The 25,983-nt window shown below is 32.3% G+C and overlaps 4 protein-coding genes across 7 annotated transcripts in view; 3 read left to right on the top strand and 1 right to left on the bottom strand.

The window, feature by feature from the left end:
* The window catches only part of LOC132920311 (cilia- and flagella-associated protein 298-like), a 55,745-nt gene that overhangs the window by 20,417 nt on the left and 9,345 nt on the right, over positions 1-25,983 (bottom strand). The gene's annotated exons all lie outside the window — the stretch shown is intronic.
* On the top strand, positions 8,249-17,959 carry LOC132920313 (uncharacterized). The gene is made up of 4 exons (XM_060982595.1): positions 8,249-8,328; positions 13,266-13,674; positions 15,346-15,899; positions 17,515-17,959. Exons 2-4 carry the CDS (start codon positions 13,285-13,287, stop codon positions 17,567-17,569), a joined length of 999 nt encoding a protein of 332 aa, XP_060838578.1. The 5' UTR covers positions 8,249-8,328; positions 13,266-13,284; the 3' UTR covers positions 17,570-17,959.
* LOC132920310 (uncharacterized) lies at positions 8,351-12,427 on the top strand. Its single transcript, XM_060982585.1, has 2 exons — positions 8,351-10,776; positions 11,368-12,427. The coding sequence occupies exon 1, from the start codon at positions 9,345-9,347 to the stop codon at positions 10,764-10,766; it is 1,422 nt and encodes a 473-aa protein (XP_060838568.1). The 5' UTR covers positions 8,351-9,344; the 3' UTR covers positions 10,767-10,776; positions 11,368-12,427.
* LOC132920308 (uncharacterized) lies at positions 18,338-25,249 on the top strand. Of its 2 annotated transcripts, none has more exons than XM_060982584.1 (6): positions 18,338-18,634; positions 21,049-21,467; positions 22,245-22,447; positions 22,570-22,836; positions 22,904-23,198; positions 24,170-25,249. In XM_060982584.1, exons 2-6 carry the CDS (start codon positions 21,066-21,068, stop codon positions 24,542-24,544), a joined length of 1,542 nt encoding a protein of 513 aa, XP_060838567.1. In that variant the 5' UTR covers positions 18,338-18,634; positions 21,049-21,065; the 3' UTR covers positions 24,545-25,249. The 2 variants fall into 2 exon arrangements, with proteins under 2 accessions (XP_060838567.1, XP_060838566.1); XM_060982583.1 differs by having other exon boundaries at positions 21,002-21,467.

The raw sequence follows: 25,983 nt of genomic DNA, 5'->3' as shown, positions 1-25,983 counted from the left end.
GTTATGACTGTAAAATATCAGTGTAATGTATTTACGCTACAAGCTAAAACAATTCTGTACCATTTAATAATATAACTTCTATTTCTCGGTGCAAAGCTGCCAGAGAAGGTATAACTACATTAGCTAAAAGAATACCATAATTGTTACCGCTTCTAGAAGTTATAATAAAATAAAACGAGGAACTTAATGATGAGTAGGACACTTTAATGGATGCACGTTAAAGTTTAATTTAATGATAAATCATTTTAACTATATGAAAAATGATTCTGAGTGAAGTAGACGATTAATATTTAATACTGTTTGAAAATTATATAATTTGTCTTGAAAATAATTATCTTAATATTTGATGATAACTTCAAGTTTCTGCGATAATTTCTTTCTGAATAAATTATATTTCAAAAAAAAATCAATTTCTTTAAAAACAGGCGTTGAATAAATAGTCTGGTTTATCACTGTTTATTGTTACTTTTATCTTAATTATTTTAAAAACAGTGGGCTATTTTTAAATTATATATTTTTGATCTTCCTAAGTAGAAACTAAATTTAATTTTCAATCATAAACCACCCTTTCTATTAAAGATTGGAGAGAATTTTTTACTTCAAAACAGGATGAACCACAAAAAAAAAATAAACAAAAAATATTTTACTTTAAGAACAATACAGATTAAGATAATCAGTAGAAATTATAAAAATAGTAATAACAATTCTTATTTCATGACACAGTAAGAAAACCACCAAACTGGAGATAATAATTTATGTGCAAATATACTTTATTTACTAATAAAAATAGATAATTGATATATAACCGTTATAATTAAAGAAATTATAAAATAACACCAATTAAATAACTTTATAGAACAATTCAACAATAACCATTCACAAAAACTTAAAAATCTAAAAACTAAAACTAAAACGATAATTAAATGCTTTACCAAGTATATTTGTGATTTATTTATTATTTTTTTTAATATTACCGACTTTGACATTTTAAGGAAGTAAAAATTCGTTTATAAATGAAATCATAATATTGTAAAGTTAGTTACAAATTACAACCATAGTCAAACCTTAATAAGTTCTGCTGCGCTGCCATTAAGTAGAAAAATCTTTTAAAGAGAAAAAAATAGTTATTACCTAAAATATAGGTTTAAAAATAAATAAAATCAATCAATAAAAATTTACCAAATCAAAATTCATGGGAAAAATCAATGTAGGTGTATTGTTATAGTACATATTATATTGTTACTCCTAAATATAAAACGAGACAGCTATTGGTTTTACAATGATATACTTGAATTACTAAAAACGCTTTAAAACGATATTCTCGTGTTTCAATCCTTTTAAATTTATAGCCGACCTAACCAGACACCTAAATAACATATACAAAGTACTTCGGGTTTCAAAGATGAAAACTTTTATTGCTTTTTGAAGTCTAAAAAATAAAAACAATATAAGTTATTGTTGCGTTTGGTAATGTTGCTTGATTTATTTAGTTTGAGCTTTAGATAATTTTATATTTAAAGACTTTCAATTTGTATTGAAATATTGCCATAGAAGTATACTACCCAAAAACTGTTTTATAAAGTTGTAGAACCCTTTTAGCCAACAAAAAATAACATATAGAATAGTAAAAGAAATTCGAGAACAAATAAAACCCTTATCCAATCAATCGCAACTGTGGTTTAAATAAATACCAGTAATCTACTTTAAATATTTGGGATTTACGCTAAAAGCTCTCATAGAACATATAACAATATAAATTAACAAAATATACTAAGTATTATAAAACATTAGCCTATATGTTTATAAGTATTTAATAGTTACAGTAACGACATAAAAAAACTGATTTAATTATCTTTTCTTTTTTTTTCTTGTTGAATTGACCTCAAAAAAGCTCAGAAAGCTCTGTGTAATCATTACTACCGCTTTTCATTTTATTTATCAACAAACAACTTAACTTCATAATTATTTAAAAACTGAAACTATCATTATACAATGTTCCGATTAAAAACAATTATAAATAAGTGTTTCCGAGTACAGATAGCCATCATAATAACTGCGTCAAATAAAAGCAGAAAGACAATAAACTACGCAAATAGTATACAATAATTTACCTTAATAAACGAACATTTTCCATTTTCGTGATTATGAATTAGCAAATTACATTGAATAAACTGAATTTCCACCAATTGTCCGGGTTTAGGAATGTTATTATTTCAAGACTGAAGACACCATTCATCATAAATACGATTGTTAGCTTAAACTTTTAAAACAATATTAGATCACTATAACTTTTAATTCACCCGCATTTATCATATTAAATTTTGTTGAAAATTTTACATTATCATACAAGGAAGGGAAATTAAACACTTGAAATATAAAATACAAATTATGAAAATCGCGAAAATGAATATGACATATAATAAGTACTATTATAATATAATTACACTAGACTATTTATAACAATAAATTACATTATCGTATGATTACGTTAATGAGCTAAATATACTATATTTATACATCAATCATCTGCAATAATATCATAATAATTAAACAAATATTAGTATGAACACTTGTAAGTTATTTCGTCTCTGTCGTAAACATATCTGTCTGACTACTATGTAATATATGCGATAACTCCCTACACTTTTATGACTTATTAGTTTTATTATTTGCTGTAATATGTAACTGATAGTAAAATTGTACTGTACCTACATGTTTTATACTTATTTTATATTAAAATCGTTCATTTATATAACTATATTATTATGGTCATTGTGCGTGTGGTTAACTAATTAATTAATTTGTAAATAAAAAAACAACAATATAAAATTTTTTTAAATATATCTATTGTATATTATCCTTTATATTAATCAACAGCATTATTAAAAAAAATAATGAAATTAATGAATATTATACATTATAATAGGTATGTAATATGTATTAATATATATTTATTGTATGTATATATGTATACCTAACGAAAACGATATTTTATGATGGTGAAACAACGTAAATATTGTATAAGATATAATCTTAAAAATGTATATATTACGAGGGAATGCGTCAAAATATAAAAACTTGTTTATAAACTTTAATTGGTAAATATCAACTTTGACACACACACACAATAAGGAAACAATACACTATAATAAACTCTCGAGTTTCCTTCGTTTCTTCAATAAAGACCTTGCATTAGCAGCGACTAACAGATGTACGTTGCGGGTGGATTAATGAAACAATTTTATACGCTCGGAATGTACCTAACACAAATCTCTCATTTAAGTGGTACCGCTGTATATAAAACGAATTCGTGTTTACGCGCGGTAATCCCACGATAAACGTAAGAGAAAATAAATAACAAAAATGAAATAACCACCCAAAGTCGAGAATAAAAATGTCATAGTTTTGTGCAGTTATTTTATTAAATTTCAAATTAAAATTGCGTACATCGATAAAACGATAAATGTCGAAACCTATATATCATTACAAATACCTATATCTGTCGTATACTAGTTTTATTGTAAAGATGAGTCGTAAAATCGAACACGTTATAAACGTTAGTGTCTCCGGAACCTATATTACGTATATCCTACTCGTAAATATAATATAGTCGGCGAGGAATTCAATCTATTCTACTTAGTAGTTACGTAATCATTTTAATCGAAAACGAGCTATACATATTACGTAGCTATAGCATGACAATATGAACCATGCAATTTCAAAGCGCAAAACGAAACGATAAAGAAATAAAATAATTTTATGTCGAACCGTATTTTATGTGGCTTTAACGCTCAAACGTTAGCACATAAACGTCCACCACATGTGACCGCCACACACCACCCAGTGATCGTTGATCGATTTTCCAACTAAAGCAAATATTTATAAAAAAAAAACTTTCAACGAATATTCAGAGTATCAGTACGTACAGAAACCTCAAATTTTTCATTGAATACATCACTATATCCACTGTAATATGCATCATCATAACTTCACCTGTTACATACGTTAATTCTATTACTACATGTGTGTAGAAATTCCGGTAAGCGGTCATGCTCATCATCAAGCGTTTAAATTTTTATTTTTATTTTTCTGTAATTTAATGTGTTATTACCTCTAAATGACTAAAAATAGTCACTCAACCCCATGAAGTTCCATCAATAGATGGTTTCTTAACTCAACACATTTGACAACATAATCCATCACTAACACTTATTATAAAATAAATATACTCAGATTGTGTAATAATACACAATACACATAATACTCAATACAACAAATATCATTCTCAAAGTTACGAATAATCAAACTACTCAAACAAGCATCAAAAATGTTACTAGGTTCAAAAATATGTTAAAATTAAAAAAATAATATACCCTTACCGGGCTTACCGTGTCACAGATTTGTACACACCAATGCGCCTTAATGTAGAATGGTATAAACTTAAATTGTATAGTGTTACCAAATATAATATATAGTTGAATTCGTTTTATTTATCACGTCTAGAATTTAAGAACATAGAAATATGTTCACAACAAATGTAAAAATAATATCTAAATGAAGTAAAAATGGATGAATGATGTTTTAAGAAAGGTGGTGGAGGATACATCAAATAAAAAAAAGTTGATACTTTATGCGAACATTTGTAATGGAATTTCAGGTTACCGTAGTAACGAAATCTGACGAAATGGCATCGGGGGAAATAAAAAGAAAATCCAGCTGCAAATGGACGAGATGAGACAAGAAAGAAAAAAGAAAGAAATGCAATACGCATTGGTTATATTTGCAAGTCCTGTTTACTTTGAAATCAAATTTGATTATAGTAATTTATTATTCAAGACAAAGTATAATCATGAATAAAAATAGCGAAAACTTTTTTGATTACGTTAGAAAAATGCAGTTGAGAAGTATAGAGATTATATATAACATGTATACTGCATAGTATACACTATATATATTTACACTCACTGTCAGTTGACGGGGACATATTTACTATTTAATGGGTGGAAAGGTTAAAAGACGATTGCCTCGGGCGTAATATGGGCGTGATGACTGATGAGTATAATGTTACTTGAGGGGATTGGTCAAACAATGGCGGCAGGGTGCTAAGTATATACCAGTGTCGCCAATGTCCTTAACTCAACGTCACTTCTAAAGTTAATGCTCACGGTACAGTATAATTTAGAAATATACTTAATAGAATACCGAATCCTATATATGAATCAGAATCTATTGTAGGTAGACAATTTATGATACTGGCCTTTATTTTATAGAAAAATAAACTTGTTAAAACGTACATGCAAAATTATTTAAATTTGACCAACTACATGGCAAACACAAATAAAATATAATAATGATATTTTATCCTTCAAGTTACTTGTGTTGTAGCGAAAAATATTTGACAAATACAAAATATAATTATATTTATTTTGTATCTGTCTGTCAAACTAAATCTATAACAACAAGTGTACTCTCTTCCTCGTTATTTTTATGACAAGAAGCAATACTATTTTATAAATAAAATGAAATCCTGATTCTGTTTCAAAACGTATTCGTTTTGTTCAACACATTTTAAATCTGTTAAAATATAAAAGAACAATTTATAACATTTGCACCAAATAATTAAACAATTAATTTATTATGGATATTGAAAACCATATAAATTAATCGAGCATTTTGTTTCTAAAATGATATACACGGTAATTTAAGTTAAAAATAGTGTCGATTATATTTAATGGTATTATTTTATTATGTTATAACAATTGAGTGTGTAGTGAACGGACCAGAAAAAAACTATAGAGTTTATATATTTATCGGTGCTTACTACATAAAATAAATGTTCACTCCTAATCGCGTACTTCTATTATTATTATATTGAGTTGTTACGACAAAATGACCAAGGATTACGGAAGTATAATGTTACACTGTAAATATAATCATATACGAGTATTGACAATACTTTATGTAATTTTAAAGTTTTCTGAAAAATATAAGTGATAACCAAAAATAATATAATAATAATATAACATAATCTATCTAGTATTTTTTTTATTATTATCTATATGACTAATCAATAAAAAAAATACCATTAGAAATAATTTGAACGTATAAAAACATCAAGTACTGATAAAAAAAAATCTACAATGTGTAAACATAGTTATCTCTTTCAAACATAATTTAAAAATAACAAATTATATTCGTACGAATTCAAACAGCTTGAAAAGTAGAAACAAAATATTAAATTATTGATTTTTGAACAAGAAATTATTTATTGTTTGTAATATTATTTATTAATTGTAATAACACAATTTATTCAGTTATTGTTTCCTTTGATTCGGTAACACTATACTAAATTATACTATGCATATTATATTATACACTTTAATGTTGTATTATGTCATTTATTAATCTATAATTCATAAATATAAATATTACACCTACTATTTGACGAATATAAATCACAAATGTATACAAAATAGTCATATAATAAAAACGATGAGAAATAATTAAAAACTATTACTCTTACAAAACATGAAAAATATTGAAAAAAAACTTTTCAATGCAAATAAAAATATATACTGTAATAATATATTTCCAAATAGAATGCCAGTATAAAATATATCTGTATACCCACCGTAAAATAATTATGTAATATATTCACAAACGAGAATGAGACCGCCATGAAACCATTGAAAGGTGCTCGTGCCTGCATATTAATGAATTTAATATTACCCAACCCTGGTATACGAGTGTAGGATAGACATATCATAATTTACTGATAACATTATTAGCAATTTCTTTTATTTATTCCGCCAAAAAAAAATGTAATACTCCTCAAAATAACTAAAGCTTGGATTTATAATATGCATTAGTATGTTTCTTGTGTAGTTTCCTTTTAGGCATTTGGTTAGTAATGTCCATGAATATTGAAACAAATAATCTATTATTTATTTTGCATATTTTTGTATATTTTAACTATATTAACACGAAAATAGCATGCTTTATGTTAGGTATGCCTTTTTAAATGAAAGTATAGTGTAAAGACTAGATAACACTCCTAATTTAAATTGCATAAATACGGTAATTTTGTCTTTGATGAAAAAAATGTAAAAATTGTATGGATTTATTTAAAAGAAGTACGATTAACATAAATAATTTAGCTTACATAAAAAGCAACTTTATTCAATTTATTTTAAAATTATAAGACGTACTTACATTTTTTCACTTAATAATAGTTTGAAAGTTATTGGTAATTTCATTGTATATTTTATTGCATATTTTAGCATATTATAATAAAATAAAATGCATATCTTACCATTTTCTATATTGCATATAAATACAACGATATTCAATATTTGTATTGAAAATGATTGTCAAAATTCTAGGACCTTTGCATTTCAATAACCACGTGACTACAATACAAGTTTACTGTAGAAAACAAAATAAAAGAGGCTTCCATTATAAAGTGTGTCTGCAATGACCGAAAAGAGAAAACCATACATATTTGTTGTACACCGCTCTATAAATTATAAATGAGACGTGTTGAAATAGATAAATACGTTTTCTTTGACATTCAGTGTTTCGGAAGCAACAACCAAAATGTATTGTCTGCATTTTTCGTCGAAGTTTATCAATTTTTCGTTGTAAAGAAGACTCAAATAAATATTATATCGTTTCAATACCGATTTTTTCTTTTTTAATTACAGAATATAGCTACGTGAGATACCTACAGGCGAAAGTTTTATTCAATTATTACAGGGGCTAGCTTTATCTATTTATCCTGCAAAGAGGCTCGTACTCCGATTATAATTTACATATAATCACATACCATTTGAGGGAGAAGAGGCTTTTTAAATATATGCTCCCCCCCCCTAAAAGCCTCCACCGAGTCCACCTATGAGGACGACCGATCTTATTCCACAATTTGTATCGGTACATTTATCTATTAACCTTTCCCTCGACCGTCCTTGATTATGTAGTAAACGACATTTAAACTCACAAAAAAAATATAAATATTTCAAATTCAAGTAAAAATACTAGAGATATAAAAATGATTAACAGCCGACGTGTTTAACATCATGTCGATTTTACAAAAACAATTCGACTAGACGAGGATATGCAATATAAACTCGTGGCTCTACCTATAAACGTCAAAAACCGACAACATCGTTCTCCCTCGGAGTTAAACACTATACGACTTACCACTAAGCACGCAAGTGATGTATAGATAGCGCCCAACCACTCACCAAAGTCTTGTTCGTCGAATTACAAAAGTCCGTCAGTCGACTAAGCCGAATCGTAGCAATAACAAGAACGTCGCAAGCTTTCCCGGTAAGATTTATGACACGTGCGCGTTAACAATACAATTATTTTTTCAACGATATTAATTTGTACTACTGTACATTGTAAAAGTAATAATTTATATCGCCCTACACGGTATGGCCGGTAGCGTACTTATAGACATAGAGGGTTTCGTGTGTTTTTTTTCATTTAAGTCGTCACCGAGTTCTTTGATTGTAGAAAAGCGTATATTACGTATACGATAATAACTCATACCATAAATATGATTCTCGTATGTTATACTGTTCGTAGATAAATGTAAAATAAATTGTTTATTATAAATTCGAATAATTAATAATAGTTCGTAGGTTTTATACGTCAGAACGGGATTCGTGTAACAAAAAAAAAACCGTAAATAGGTAGGTACTCAATAGATACTTGTCACAGCACGTCACACTAACGACGGCATTGACCTAATCACGGAAGGTTGTGATAACGGTATCGAGTGGTGTAAGGGTTTTGTGTAAGTAATTTTTAATAGTACAGGTGTTAGGAGTTGACCTCGCGTTCGGGGTCGTCAGAAAAAAAACGAAAGGCCGCGCCAAAAACATGTCGCTGATTAATAACCGGAAGCGTACGAGCGGCAAAGTCGTGGTTATTGGAAAAACTCAATACTCGAAACGGACCGAAATCGTTATCAGCGAGCAGAAAGAAAACACAGCCGAAAACGTGATAACAAAAGACGGCGTCGAGGTTATCAGTTCGCGCGACGGTCTGGATTTATTGATTTTTCCGCGGCGGTCTAGATTCCGAGGCGCCGGTCCGTTCGAAGGCGGCGGCGGCGGTGAACCCCGGCCACCGCGCCACCTTTATTGTGTGTGCACACACGGCGTTTGGCCTCGTTATTCGCGTTCGCCCGGCGGTGTCGCGCGCGGGGGGTGTACCATTGTTGTTGTTGTTGTCGTCGTCGTCGTCGTCACCGTGTCGGGTAGTCCAAGTGGTGGCCACGACCACGGGGTGTTTCAAATATTGTATAACACGTCGTCATCGAGCCGGTGGTCGCGATCATGCCGAAAAAGAAACCGATACCGGTCGAAGATCTGGTGGTTCCGCCGCAGGACACCCGAATATGCGGTACGATATGCGTATGTCAGATGACGGCCGTCTTGAGCAGCGTGGCCATCGTTTACCTGACTGTGGCCATATACATGCCTACCATGCGGGAGTTCAAGTCGGGCATATCGGAGGACCCGGTGGTGTGCACCACCACCAGGAACGTGTCGTCGCAGAAGTGCGACTGGAGCTCGTGCAGCGAATGGTGCCTGAGTAAGCCGTCCGGTGGCTGCGCGCAGATCTACGTCAACATCCGGCAAAACGGGTCGGCGCTGTTGTTGCACAACTGTTCGCACGTCGTCAATAAGACGTGCTTCGGGTTCGACCCGGAAAATGCCAAGCGGTACACGTGCATCCGGGACGAGTGCAAGACGCTGACCGGTACGTTTAACTGCACCGACGGCGTGTGCATAAACATCACTGACGCGTTCCGGTGCGAGTTCCGCAACACGGAGCCACCGCTCAAGTGCAACGAGTATCGAGGAAAGATCACGTGCATGTCCATAGCGGGCCTGAACAGTTGCGCGCGGGGTGAGTGCAGCCGCATCCTGGAGCCGTACAACTGCGACCGGCGGTGCGTAGACATACCAACCCGGAACAAGAACGTGATTGTGTTGAGCGGCGATCGGACGTTCTTGGCGCGGTGCGACGCGGCCGCCCATCTACCCGGTTACATGGACGGCGACCCGTTACCGCGGGACGTCGACGACGGCGGCAGCACCGCCGGACGACAGCGGATATGGTCCGAGGAACAGGACGACGTGCTAATCGCGTCGTGCATGAGTGTGGTGTTGGGAGGATCCGCCGGAGATCTGCTGGCCACGGACTGCGTCAACGGGTCACTGCTACGGCAGGACGTGCTGGCCGACTTCGCCAACTTCTCGCATTTGACCAACTTGAACGCGCAGAGCGACCGGCCTATCGTACCTGGCGATTTGGTGGCGCCTCGCGAACACAAACTGCTCATCGCCAAAGACAGCCACCTGCACATCAACCTGGAGGGTTGCGTGAACACGCTCCGCGGCGAGTGCGATATGTTCATCCGACGATACGGCAAGGACGGTTCTGACCACAACGCCCGCGCCCGGTTCCGGTGCTTCTACGCCACCGACATACCTGAGCTGGCCGTCGTTCGGTTCGACCTGGGCCGCACGTACAAGGAGTTTCTGGTGGCGTCTGTGGTTCCGGTAGTCATGCTCGTCATATCGTGCCTGACGCTCATCCTTTGCCAACGGACGGTCGAAGTGGGCGACGACGCCAAGATGCGATTCAAGCGCAAAAGCATCAGGACACTGTTCCCGCTGCACGACCGCGAGCTGGACAGCATCGCGGGCCGCCGGCCGTCCACCGTTGACCTGGACAACACGTCCCTCTGAGATTCGCTACGTGAGTACAACACAAAATAATAATATCACTATTGAGTCGGGTCCACCGTATAAATCTACGAGAATCGTCCTGTCTGCCAGGTGTACTTGTAACGGGCGTTCTCGCTGATAAGGGCTTATATAAGTCTTTTTTCATCCACTTTATGGCATTGATTGGAGAAATTTGAGCCGTTTATCGATATTATGAAAAGGTGAAAGATGTAATGATCTATATTATTGTACTAATCATGAGACTACATTGTCCTACCAATAGTGGCAGTAGTGCAAGTTATCGTCAGCTTTTTTCTTTATTTATAATCAAAAAGTTTATATAATTTCAGGCCTTGTATTATTTGCATAGTTTTATTCTATTGTCCTCGATGAGTAACTCCTTCTGAAAATCAACTTTTCATCTCACTTCGTTGAAAAGTCCTAAGAACGGCTATGTAATATAGATTATAATAATGTTTGACAAGACTCTAATTTTAATACGAAAATTATTAATATCACATATTATACCTATATACAGGACACTCTTATTACTTAAGGAATACGTGTTGTGAAATTTTTCTGTTTTGTCTAATCTAACCATGTTTGTCTTCTTTTTTTTCAGGCATTCCCCTCTTACAAGATAGCCCTACTCGTCAGCAACAGATGTATTCGTTGCCAGACTACTAGAGCTTACATTTCACCACGATCCAGACGGCTTACATTAAAAAAATAAGCTTCGTACATGACACAAATCTGGATCGGTGAGGGGAACGCGTGATTGTTAAAACATTTAAAAAAAAATTGTTACTAGTGAGATTAAATTGTATTCACTCGTTTAAATATAATTCATTGCATCTCGGAAATTTCGCACATAAACATACATTTGTGACTTGACACATCCTTACTGCGTCGCTAATTTTTTTTAAATATATATTTTTTTTATACACTCGATGCCTATCTATACACACGATAATATTAAATAATAAGCTTTATATAATTCTATATATATATGAGCGACAAAATATATATTTTGCTGTACTTTACAACAATTAAAAGCAATAGCACCAAAAGTATGATTAATTATTGTATACAAACAGTATAGGTGCGCGCATATACTTTATATATATGTATTATATAATGTTATATTTTAAGATACCATTTTGAAATAATAAATTGTCCAATATTAAGTTTATACTAATTGTAATTTATAATTGTATTGTTATATTATATACGTTAAATATTGTTATAATGTATACAATAGTGCATGTATGTCCAATATGTATACACAATTATTTTTAGCGGTACAACATAATTGATTATTAGTTATATGTATAGTTTTAAAACGATGCGCTTATAGATCAAGATTTTCAAATCTATGCATTGTATATTGTATATTATTGTATTATTTACGTTGTCATTTTTCTATAAAAAATCTCGCCGCTACCAACAAAATTACGGTCTAGAATAATGTGATTTGCACCAATTTCGTACACGAGATTAAACACGCAGGCTATATAATAATATTGTTAATATTGATATTTCCTTTGACTTTTTTTATGACGAACATCTAATATAAAAATATATATATATTCAATATAATTATATGTACGCATAATTTCTATTGCTTAACAATAGTGAAATCGACGTAAATTATACTTATAAATATACACGATAAATTATTATATTGTTAAAATGTTTTTTTTTAACCATACTATAAGGTTACTATAATCTTTAGTCTTAAAAGCGCAACAAAAGTCTTTTTAAAAATTCTAAAGTTATTCCACATGAATATTACTGAATACCTATTATTCAAATTATTAGGCCAAACACGTAAATTTTAGCATATATTAAGTATATTATTTAAATTAAAAGGTTGAATATATTTTTTTAAATATTTATACTCTTATACTTATATTACAAGGAAATATTACAGACATTTTTTTTTACACAAAAAAATTAAAAATTGCCTAATGAAAATTTTACATCGAGTTTAATCGATAACATAATTGTTCAAAATCAACTATTCAAAAAATATTATTACTGTTGTATTTGTATGATTACTGTGGATTACTGTGAACTTTGCGATTCAACATAATATCTTTTTATTATGTGGGATCGTAAAGTTGAGATTCAGAAATAAATGACTGAAAATTTAATGAAATTAATGAATAAAATAAGTATCAGTATCATTTCGTTTGAATCAATTCCATTTCTGTTACACAAAATTCGATTAATTGCATATTACTATATGTACAGTATGATTTAATGTGCAAAGTCGACCACATTTTTTATTTTAATTATGATTTCTTGAATTTTTATATAAGCAGGTGTACTATAAAGGTACGTTTTTCTATAAGCGTCTAATGGTTTTTTAGACCTGCCTATTTTTAAACACTTTTACAATATCATGTATACACGGACCTGCAATCACCTAAAAAATACTGATCTGCCGATCACCGTCGAAATACCTACGTATACCTAAACAACATTAGTGATTTGTTTTTCTTTTGTCCCCGACAGATAGCGACAAAGTGAAATTATGGCTGAAACAGTCGCCGACGACGAGAAACAAATGCGGAGCCGGCAACCCAGCCAGGACGAAGGGTCGAGACTGCTAGGCGAACCGGCAGAGGATGGCTTCTGTGAGCGCATCAAGCCCAAAGTGAGCCTTTGCCTGGGCACTACGGCCGTCCTGTCATTTATGGTGTTTCTGTTTCTCGTGCCGTTCGTCGTCGACCCAGCGGTGTCCAGACTGATCGCCCGATACGCACCCGAGCCCGGCACATGCGCGCTACACGAGCACGTGTTCGCCGCGGGCATGAGCAAGTGTACGTGGTCATCGTGCCGGGAGGGCTGCACGTCGGCTACTACGCGGTGCCATCAGATCACTGTCAATTATTCGCTGACGCCGTACCAACAATACCAACAGGCACGAAACCAATGGGTGTATACTCTAATAGCCTAATATAAGCTGTACCTATCTATATAGAGGCATAAACAATACTGAAAACGAAGTTTTGAATACAAACACCAATAAGTTACGATTTACGGTTATAAGAGGAGTAGGTATCAAATAGGTAGATGGATAACACCTCTTTCGATTAACGATTTATCACGAAATCCGCTTTTGTCTTGGCTTTTCATCAGTGATAACGTATCAAATGATTAAAAATAATTCAGCAATTGTTTTGAAACTAAAAATAATCACTTTATCAACTGCAAATAAAATATATTAAAAAATCCTCCGCTAAAAAATATTTATTTAGTTAAATATTTATTATTATTTGAAATATTCATAATAGATACTTTAAAAATATATTATATATATATATTATTTTTCTATTCTACTATTTTACGACCCACGATTTTAAATACGAAAATGTCTTGATAGGTTGTAAAATAAAATTAAAACATAATTCAGATGAACATAATGATATTGCATCTCCATGTATGTTTTTATTAAACTATCGGTTAAATACAATAAAGGCACATTTAATTATTCATAAATAAATATATTTATTATTCTCTAATAATAATATCAAAACTATAAAAATTAGTGAAACGAAAATAAATAAACAACAAATAATCTATTCGTTATATTAATTGAGATAATGGCAGTAAATTCGTTAAAAATCCTAAAGCTTGTGTATTATGTATCTGACTGCTAACACTCAACTATACTTACTAAAGGTAACTTAAAAACGTATTTTTAAGTATTATAAACAACAACTAAGAAATTAAAAAATATAGGTTTGGTATAAAATAATTTAATTTAAGTATAGTAAAACTTTAATGTCTTAAACTTAACGATTGATCGACGTCGGGTTGTGTTATGAGTAACGTTATAACAAAGGTTAATGTCAAAAACTATAAAATTTTAGAACTTATTAAAATGCGCTTTTAATCTCTGTGAACGACGCGAAACTTTTCATCGTTACCTAAACAAAAGTCGTCATAAAAATGTATAAATAATATGGTGATTGGAGCCGAAGCTGATAACCAATAAATGTATATTATTAAGTTATACGAATATAAGCTGTGCTCTAGCCGATTTCATTTGTGACATGAGAAAAAAACTCCCACAGTAATAATACTTTATTTTCGTAAAATATTACAAGTATAAAAAATTGAAATATAAACTCACAAACTTCAAAAGTATTGGAAATTAAATTATAAATCAGATGACAATATTATGAATATTATTTATACACATATTATTTTCTAATATATAACAATAGTATTAACTATTTAAATTAATATACTATATAAATACTTTATGATATTCTTTTTTTTTTCTACATACATTCTAAAATAATAATATACAAATAATAAAAATAAGATAACCGAAACAATTTCATTGTCTCCGTTCTTTTATTGCCCTTATTGTTACTCGCTAACGACTTAGGATTTTATTTTTATGAGACGATAAAAACTGATAAATTACGAAGTTCGACATAATATTATTATAATACTCGCCTTCGCCGTCTTACATGACCGTCTACAATCACTATATTTCCGTACACTCGACAATCAATATTAACTCTAAATTATCAAAATACACCGAAATGACGTTGTAACGAAATATTTTGACGTATTGCAGGACCGCATGTCTCCCGAGTCGCTGGAATGGGCGGGCACGGTGGTCCGGTTCTTGGTGAACACAGAAGGCTGCGGTTATCCGCCGTTCGTTAACTGCACCACGTTCGCTCTGAAATACGGTCACATCAATCCGGAGGATATTCCCGAGATCAACGATATCAAACAGCCGGTGACCCGAGAACTGTACAGACACGGTAATGACACATCACCCAGTCCAACTGTTTCGCCAATGTTGTTGGAAGCCGCCTCTGACAGCACACAGCAGACGACAGCGGTAGACAGGCGGGAGCGAGAAGTGGCCGATACTTCGGAAGTCACAATGAAAGTTTTTCCATGCTACTACAGCCGTGCTTACCCGGACAGGGTGGTGGCTGACTATGACTGGCACCACACAATCAAGACCCTAGTGGCCGCCGTGGTCATACCCTGGACGCTGTTTGTCCTATCGTGTACGGTGCTGTGTTACTGGTACTGTCCGGCGCTCAAACGTGAATTCATGGTCGACAAGAGGAAGACGGCGGCGATCAAAAACGAAAACCCGCAACTAGTGATCAGGTGAGCATCTCTTTATTTTTATGCACAGACTATTGGGCGGTACTCCTATGGGCACTTCTAATAAGATTTATTTACACGCGTCTTTCAGTCTCGTAATTATCATATAGACAAACCTATTGGGCTCTAAAAAGTACCATTTTAGTGATTTTTTTAAAATTCCCTATCGCTCCGAGAAAAAATTGTTTAAAGGTACCTATGAAATTACTAGCAAGTGAATATTTTTCGAAACTTTGATAGTAAAACGTAGAGCACATAGCCCTAAAAAGATTCACAACCCTTACTACTATATACTGTATTGTTTTCTTATCACCGACTATATAAATATTAATCACAAATTCGCGATGCTAACGGACATTTTATGGTCGTGAAAATACTTATATTCGCCATCCAGATATTTCCTATTTTGACAATGACAGCATTTTATTTTAAACCAACATTAATACGCTAATATATATACAGTAAGTTCTAGTTTAACATCGCCTCGATTAGCGTTTTTTCACTATTACGTCGTATAAATTAAAGTCCTTGTATTTCGTTTAACACTGCAACGGATTCAGTAAAACGTCGTTTGTAATATTATATGTGTTCATCAAATTGTTGTTATATGTATTTACATATTATTCTTCACACATCATTAATCTGCAATAATGTGATATATGCAACGATCACGCGCGTTTTAAATCGTTACACATAAAATGTTGTCTACCCTTATACCACACAACACACGCGATCAAATCAAACTTATAATTGTATGATAAAAGAATAATTGTTCACATAAATGTAATAAAAATAATAATAATATCCAACGAACCAAACGAAAACAAGAAAATACACTACAGAGGACCCGAATGAAATGTATTTCATAAAATTATTATACCATTCCTTGTATACGTCTAACATTAAATTAGAGTTACAAAATAATGTATTATATATTTATAACAACTACATACATAGTATTAAACTTATATATTATTTATTCGACAATAACGAAAATTTATTGCCATCGACAATGCTATAATGTTAAGTTTAATGTCCAACATATCTACTCTTATTTATACTACAATACGTATAAGTGTATACAAGATTTTCATGAAAACATTTTTGAAAACATTCCAACTGAAAAATAAAAATCACTGTGTTTAACTTTTAAATTTAATTAAGTAAAGAAATAGAAAGTTTCAAACAGTATATAAACGCAATTATGTTTTATTACTTTTATATTAAAACCATTCAATTTATGGTTTTTATAAATAAATAAAACTTTCACGATTAATAAAGAAAAAGACGCAACACCAATATAATTTTAAACAATTATTGTACCTTTAAAATCAAAAACTAGATAAGTGTTTACTAAATGTTATTAATAAAATAATATAAATAAATTTGAGCACCTTCCAATGGCCCACGTCGAGGCTAATTATTTGTAAAAGAATGAATACTGAATTCAAATGATATTGCTTTTTCACTTAGTTTTTGTCAAATTAAATTATAAGAATAGAAAAATAATTTGTTTATTTTTATATTACATTACACAACTTACACCTAATATTGTCATTTAATAGAATAATGTTTTATAATATGTCTAAAAATATAATTTTATCCTAAATATTTACAGAAGAAAATTGTCCAAACGACCATTCAGCACAGATGAAGAAGATGGCGATTATTGATCAATATGCACACATTTTCTATTAAATAAGGGCTTTTTTTCAGGCACAGAAGCGAGTGCTAAATTTTCAGTTCACTAATTCGGTTTAACTATGTTTATACTTACATTTGTATTCCGCTTTAACTTCACCCGAATGTAATTTAAATAATTGTGTAAGCCAAAAATTAATTTTTATCTTAAAAATATTTTATTTTACTTAATATGAATTTATATTTGTTTACAAAGCCTACAAAAGCAAATCGCTTTAATTCTAAATATATTATTTTTTATACATGTAAATTTCACTTTTGATAATAGTTTATATAGATGTATAATTATAATATATATATACATATAATTATAAAATATATTGTATGCTGCTTGTTCATAAATAAGTTGTTTATGTAATACCGAATGTATATGAATGACTATTTATATATATATATTATACATAAAATGTTTATCAAATAAACTTAAGTTTTGAATTTGAGTACACCCTTCCAAACCACGTCTATCATTCCCCCCCAAATAATGCACGTTCAAAATATGAGTACAGATCGATAATTCAGAAAAAAAAATGTATATCATTCTGATTGCACTACTATTATATGGGTATAGACTGATGTATTGATATTGTTTACCACTGCAGCGGGTATAATGCTTACATTAATTCATCGGGACGTTCAACGCGAGATCGTCTTAAACACAATCGATTTGACCCAGTGCAAGAGAGGGGCTGACATGTACAGAAAGAAAAACCTCCGCCAGGGTTCGTTGTGGTTGGGACCGTTCCCCGCTGGCGGCATCGAATAAACAGGGGAGTGTCACTCCATCGGAATTACGTGTTCCGTTCAAATATGTTTTCGCAATGCAACAGTTTTCGACTAGACATCTATCGACATACATGTAAGGGTAAATCGTGTAATCGATATGTAATAACTAAAACAGACCAACGATAAATTCAGTTTCCAAGATATACATAAGCAACGAAAAGAAAACCAGACAAACAAAAATTCTAATTAAAATATACTTTAATTTTGATATGCACCAAAACATTCGACCGAATACTAAAGAAACGAACAAAACTGTAAGTATACACTACTTCAATGATCTATGCATTATTATATCTCTATACATATATATGTGTGAATGTATTGTATAGCTGTAATATCATGTATATACATGATTGTATTTTAATCACAAGTAACTTTGTGTTATCAATATTATCAAATTTCACCGTTGGATAAGTATTAATTTTAATTTCGATTATAAAAATGTACTCTGGAATTATTAAGTTATATTAATTTAATAAGTAATTGGGCATTTGGGCCTTATATATTTAAAATGAAAATAAGTAAATAAAGTGTTATGAATTTAAATCCTGGTTAAAGCGTATTTTATATTAATTCCTGCTTGTACATATATTTTAAAAATGTATGTATAGTTTAATTTACTAATTTACTATTTTAAACACACTTTTCTATTTATTTATTTTTTATTAAGTTTTAATTTATTAATAGATTTTCTTACAATTGACGACCGTGATAAAAATCATCAAAGTCCGGGGCAAATTATTATTAGTTTGTAATCGTCACTTATCAATAAATACAAATACAGATAAAACATATTAAATAATGGTAATAGTTTTTATTTTTGAAAACAGAACAATAATTTAAATATTTTAAATCATCCAATTAATAAGAAAAAATTAAAACGTAATCTTGATAAAAGTACATTGAAAATATGTATACTTAATGTTATTATTCATTATTGTTTTATAATTTTACTAAAAAAATATTATTTTCATAGTTATCATATTAATACATTTTGAGTTTTTTAAGTATTTTCATATTTAGAGATATTAAGAAAATATTTATGTTTGTAGTATATACATAATAATATGATATTTTAACTTGTACGATAAAATATATTTTGTATCTTTTAAGTCTAACAATATCATTTTCATCTTTTAAATTATAATAATATAACTTTTCAGTTTCATTTTTACCCTTTTTTTTTTACTATAAATAGGAAAATTCTTAATAAGTACCACGAAAAAAAAGTTTTTCAATCACCCAATAATGGCTGTCACCGAGCAATTTTGATAAGTTTCTTTAATAATAAGAACTAACTAAGTTTAACATAAATAATTCGTTTACCCATACACAAAATTTAGTGCACCACAGAATATAAAGTAAAGTTGTTATACAGATCATCGTTTATCACATTTTACTTTTTACTATGATAAACATAATCTATCTCTTATATTGATAGTTATTACGAACGTATCACAATTTTATTTTAAATAATTCATAAGAGAAATGTATTATAACAAATAATTGGATGCAAAGTATAAATTATTTTTAATTTTTAAATATGGCAGAGGTTAATATTAATAATATAAAATTATGATAGTATATTTTATTATTATTTTCCATTTATGTATTGAATCATAAAATAATACATCTATATTCATTTATAATGCAAAAGACTGAAAATTAAAACCATTTAATTTTTTTATTAATGCATATTTGTACATAATAATAAGCTTTGAAATCTATTCCAAACCATATACAAAATCGTTACTTCATTATAATTTTCATTTTCTAAGTATAATATACTGTTTGATGAACTCGATTCATTTTACATAAAAGTGAAGCTTATACTTAAAGGTCACATGTAATAATAATAATAATAATAATACGCTATTATAATAATAATTTAGAGGTCAACAACCTGACGTTAGCCAAATTAGATACTTTACCGAACTGTAGAGCTTTTACAACATAATAGTAAATAAATTGTTATATTATATAATATTATGTGATGGTTAACATTTTTATAAACATTTAATCGATTTATATAAATAATAATGTAAACATTATAAAGTAAATATTATAATAAACAATGATTAAATGTGGAGAGTTAAATTTAAAAAGACAATGGCTAGTATTTTTTTAATCATTAATTTTGTTTATACAGCAATAACACTGCAGGTTGTAACGTTTCCATTAACGAAGTAAATATAAAATAGGTATACATCCATATTTAATTATTTTAAGTACCTACAGAAGTAAAAATTAATTAAACAATCGATTTTTGACTTTTAACGATTTATTTTCAAACACTGCGCCGGCGGTAGATACCAATCACAAGGGTTCATTCGACCGAACCTAGCATTTTAATACACACGTACATACAATTTATTTACCACTAAACCGTTTTTAAACATGACAAATACCGATTGGAAAAATATCTAAGAACTCTATACACGTGCAATGAATGAACTTTTTTAACTCTTTAAACGTTTCCCGGTTACACAACAATACTGTTTCAGGCACGTGAAACGGAGACGAAAACACAATAACAAAAATAGGGCTAGTCAGAATTATAACAAAAATTTACATAACACAATATATTATTATCGTTAATTATAACAATATTATTATTATAGACCTATATCGAGCTTATTGTTGACTGTACATATACACGCCTACGCAGGAAAACACCGAAAGTCTATGGCGCCCAAAGACCGGGGCGGAAACAGTAGCGGCGGTAGCCGGAAGAAGAAACACGAACCACCCCCAAAACCCATTCCGGAACAAGACAGGCACATATGCGGTCTGATATGCGTGTGTCAGCTCACGTTCGTGCTCAGCTCCGTGTCACTGGTGTACCTGTCGGTGGCCATCTACGTACCGGGCTACAGGGCGTTCAACGCGGCCATCGAGACGGTGCCGCTCATGTGCCAGACGATCAACTCGACGGTGTCCAACAACTGTGAGTGGGCGTCCTGCGGCGAGTGGTGTCTGACGAAACCGTCGGGCAACTGTCCGCAGTATTTGGTCACGGTACGGCACAACGGCACCGAAATCGGCGTGGAGAACTGCACCCGACTCACGAGCGTCTCATGTCCGCAGGCAAGTTTCCAAAAATCCGCTATCGGCGTCAAGTTTTTGTTACGGTATTTTTTTTTTCTACCACACTCGACCGCATTTTAACTTATCGTTTATACCTACGTGTAAAATTAATTTCTACCCGCGGTCGACTAATCCCGCCACCAACACCGCCGCCGCAGCCAAAACCACCGCAACCACGTGCTATGGTCATCGTGTTTAAATATATATTGCCTAAAGCCTGTTGTATAGTTATCGTCGAAACCAAACACAAACTTTCGTGTATATATATACTTGCAACATTTCGAATAAAACACCGTGCTTTTCGTCCATAAAAAATACAATTCCGTCACGCAAGTCATATAGGTCGACTATAGGGTGTACAGGAAAAAAATTGTATTATAACTTTACATTGCTATTATATACATGCACATATTGCAGTAAAGCGATATAGTTATATCATATAATAATAAACGCGGCGCACTGGTTTAGCACGCGGCATTTCGTGATCGAATGAATAACCGGGACGCAATTATTATTTTTATTCAAAACGAGAATATATTTTATCACCAAATAGCCCCGACGTATTGGTGTAGACGGTAAAATACTCCTATATATTATATTTTATAGGATATAGACATATATAGTACGAGTATTATGAGTCGAACAGCTGCTAAAGGTATAGTCCGAATAAATAAAAATATGGTAACGCACACCCTGCAGTGGTCGATCCGCTGCGACTAGCCGGCTCATGTATGTGAAATATGAAACTCCATTATCTGAACTCATGTATTTTTGCAGGCAAATCCGGATACATTAAAGCGGTACAACTGCAACAACAACAAGGAGTGTCTGGGTCTCACGGGCCTCATGGCCTGTAGATTGGGCCACTGTTCCAATATGTCAGAATTGTATCAATGCTACTACAACAAGAGCGGAACGCCGATTAACAGCGATGTAGAAAATATGAAGCTCAACGGTTATTTCATCTGTGAAAACGGGAGGTAAAAACCCAATTTTTTCGACTCACATACGATGACCTGCACCGTAGCGCCGCAAACGATCGTCGCGGGGTTATGTATAAAAGATAATAAAAAAAAAACTTTTTCGTTTTCGTGTTTTCAAGCTGTTCCACGATTAAATGGCCATTTGACTGTGACCGATACTGTAACAAAATCACGACGACGGGAGTGAACGTATTCCTGCGACTGGGGGACACGGTTCACACGGGCGACTGTCAGCGAGTAGTAGCGTATAACAAGGCTAACGGTAATGCGGCGCACGGCGAACCACTTGCGACGCCCAAAGAGATCTGGACGGACGAGAACTCGACTATTGGCATATTCATGGCCAGCTGTAACGGCATAACGAAAGATAGTGGAAACTCTCTCAGGTAAGTCCGGGAGGTTAAGTCAGATTATCTTTTAAAATTCGTTTCACCAAACTGTTCCCACCACCAGAGCCTATGACTGCATCAACGGTACCGTGCTCGAAGAATCACAAATGCCGCAACTGTTTATAAACTTCACGACATTCTGGTCGATATACGAAGCAAGCGATCGGCCGCTCGACGAAACCAACACGTTCGTGCCTGCGCAATCCGCGCTCACCGTCTACAACTCCAGCAGACTGTACATCAACCAGCAGGGGTGCGTGAACACGTTACGCAACGAGTGTAGAGACTTTAGCTACACGCATGGCCGGGCTGGCGATAACCACACGGCCCTGAGTCGGTTCCCGTGTTTTTATACAAAGGTAACGTCACATAATTTTTGTTGATTCTCCGCGTTGAAATAATACAAAATCCTGATGCCGGTCATCACCAATATTAAGTAGCTATAGGTACATAAATACAGGAAATTAAGGTAGTAGTTGTGGCTACAACAAGAGGGTCTTCAACACAATGTATTCATAGTATTTATATTAGTAATTAAGTTCTCCGTCTAAAAATTATATGTATATAAAATCTATAATTTATATTTTTGATAAAATCGTTTTTATATATAACGAGGTTTTCACGCGTGTGTGCATATTTCGAATGGCTATAGAAAACTATTGCTATTAAAAACGTTAAAACAAAAGTTTTTAAAACAGTTGCCAGACGCCAACAAACGCTTAAACCACGATAATAAACATTAATGATACGTATTATATATAAATATAATATAAATGTGTCCAGTGTGCATCTGTTAGCTGTAAGTCGGTTTTCGATAATTTATTTAACATAAATATAATATTATATTGGCATAATATTTATACAATATGCATCATAAATTGTACGCCTTTTTTTATTACTACGTTAAATAATAGTTATAATATATCAGTTATTATTTATGTTAATTATCAGTTAGTAAAAACGAAATAATTCCGATAAAAGCCACGTATTTAAGATAAATGTATAAATAATAATCATTTATTTACTCAAATTAAACAAAAATGTGTATGTTTAGCTTGTTATACCAAAGCATTTCCGCGATGAAAGATTACAATATGAAACTAAATTCTAAACCTAAAATCGTGACAAAATTAGATGTTATTCAAGGGCAACTTCAATTTGACAAAATTGCATTTTATAACACAATTATTACATTATGTTTTATCTGTGTGTGCAGCGCTCGAATATTTTATAAAATAAATAGTGTCTCGGCGCAAAAAAAAATTGATGACCCTGGGCTACATAGAGGGACTTGTAAATTAATCGTTATTGTTTTTGTTGGTTGATTCAGAACGATTCGTTCTCGGCGCTGGCCCGTTTCGACTTGAACAAGACGTGGTGGGAACTAATGGTGGGCGTCACTGTGCCCGGCATACTGTTCGCCGTGTCGTTCCTGACGTTGCTGATCGTCCACCAGACGGTGAAGGTGGGCGACGACGCCCGCATGACTTGCCAGTGGTGTGCGGACGACGACGCCGGTGCCGCGGCAGACGAACCATTCATGAAGCCCAGCGACAAGCAGGCGGCCGCGGGCAGGAGCGGCCGCAAGCACCGGAAGCGAGGCGAGCTGCAAGAGCTAAGCGTTATCGAAGCGCTGGTGGCCAGGTCGGCAGACATGTCCGTTGGTGTCGACGGTAGACGTCCGATGGACGGCCCGGACGTGTAGAGTGACTCCGTTACAACGTTAACAACATAATAATAATATTATAATTTATCGTTTTTTATTAGACGGACACGCGAAAACCGTCCGGTCAATCACTCTGTCGACAGTGCGCGCGACCAAAACGATAACGCGAGAAAATCGAACGTCAAGCCGTTAATTATTAATACGATATTAGAACATTACGATATTTAATGACAATAGCGTTGTTATTATTGTAATACCATTTTCATTTCGCGAACGATTCAAAAAGCTTTTGCAAACATTTTATTATTCGGACTCATATAATATAAATTATATATATTATTATAAAGCGTTATTTTTTCTATATACTGACTATTTCATACGCCATGTAATAAACTAATATACATATAAGTAATGTAATATGTGTATTTGAACACAACACACATCCACAACGCATTGTACGAGTGTACAATAATATGTTAAAAATGTATACCTAGGCAAATATTCCGACCATCAAAAATTATTCTTAAAATTTGCATTGATCAGTGTAGTCTTTTTTTTATTTAAAGACTTTTTGTAATTTTTTTTTTTTTTTACATACATTTCTCATTATTATATTATATTCACTATATATATATATTTTTTTTTTATTACGCTAAATAATATATTTATATTAATTTTTTATGTTTTATCACGTTTAAATAAATATTAAATTATTTTCAAAAATAAATGTATTTTAAAATTTAAGCCCGGAGTATTAATTCTGACGCTTCAATATAAACATCAATATCCATTAATACCAATATATACCCATGTCTCGTATAGAATATCACTCGTCTTCATAAAGCCTCTCCATACCTTACAATTCCTGACATATTGACATTTACATTTTGAAGCCGGCACATTTAATACAATGTATACTTTACCAGATATACCCTAAAAATCAAATACTTTTACTAAAAATATTGAATACATTTACAATCACAAGCAAACGAAAAATCAATAAAACCTGCCATTTTTTTAGAACTGAAAATACATAATATACTCGTATCGTTTATTTCTGATCATAAAATATAAATTTACACATGTCAAAATCAATCTGACAGCTGACACTTGTTTTAATTATAAGTGCGCTGGAGTATGCATTATGTTTTTTATTCGACGTTTTAAAAGTTTGGATTATATGAAATATTATATTATTATTGAAGACCATAGTATAGGGTTTATTTACAATTCATATTATAAACGAAACGAAACGACGAAAATTCACAATGGTAAATCATATTACATTTACCCTTAACGTAATAAAGCGTGACTTTTTTACTACGGTAATATACTTGATTTTAAATCTCATGATTACAAAGTAAAATAAATTCTACATAATATTTGAAGAGTCGTGTAATTAAATCGTGACTACTTATTCTTACAAGCAACCAATAAATATTAAAGATGGACGCTTACACTCTTACCTACCAAACCTC

The sequence above is a fragment of the Rhopalosiphum padi genome, chromosome 2 (assembly GCF_020882245.1).
Source record: "Rhopalosiphum padi isolate XX-2018 chromosome 2, ASM2088224v1, whole genome shotgun sequence".
NCBI lineage: Eukaryota > Metazoa > Arthropoda > Insecta > Hemiptera > Aphididae > Rhopalosiphum > Rhopalosiphum padi.
This window is presented reverse-complemented; position numbering and strand designations above follow the sequence as displayed.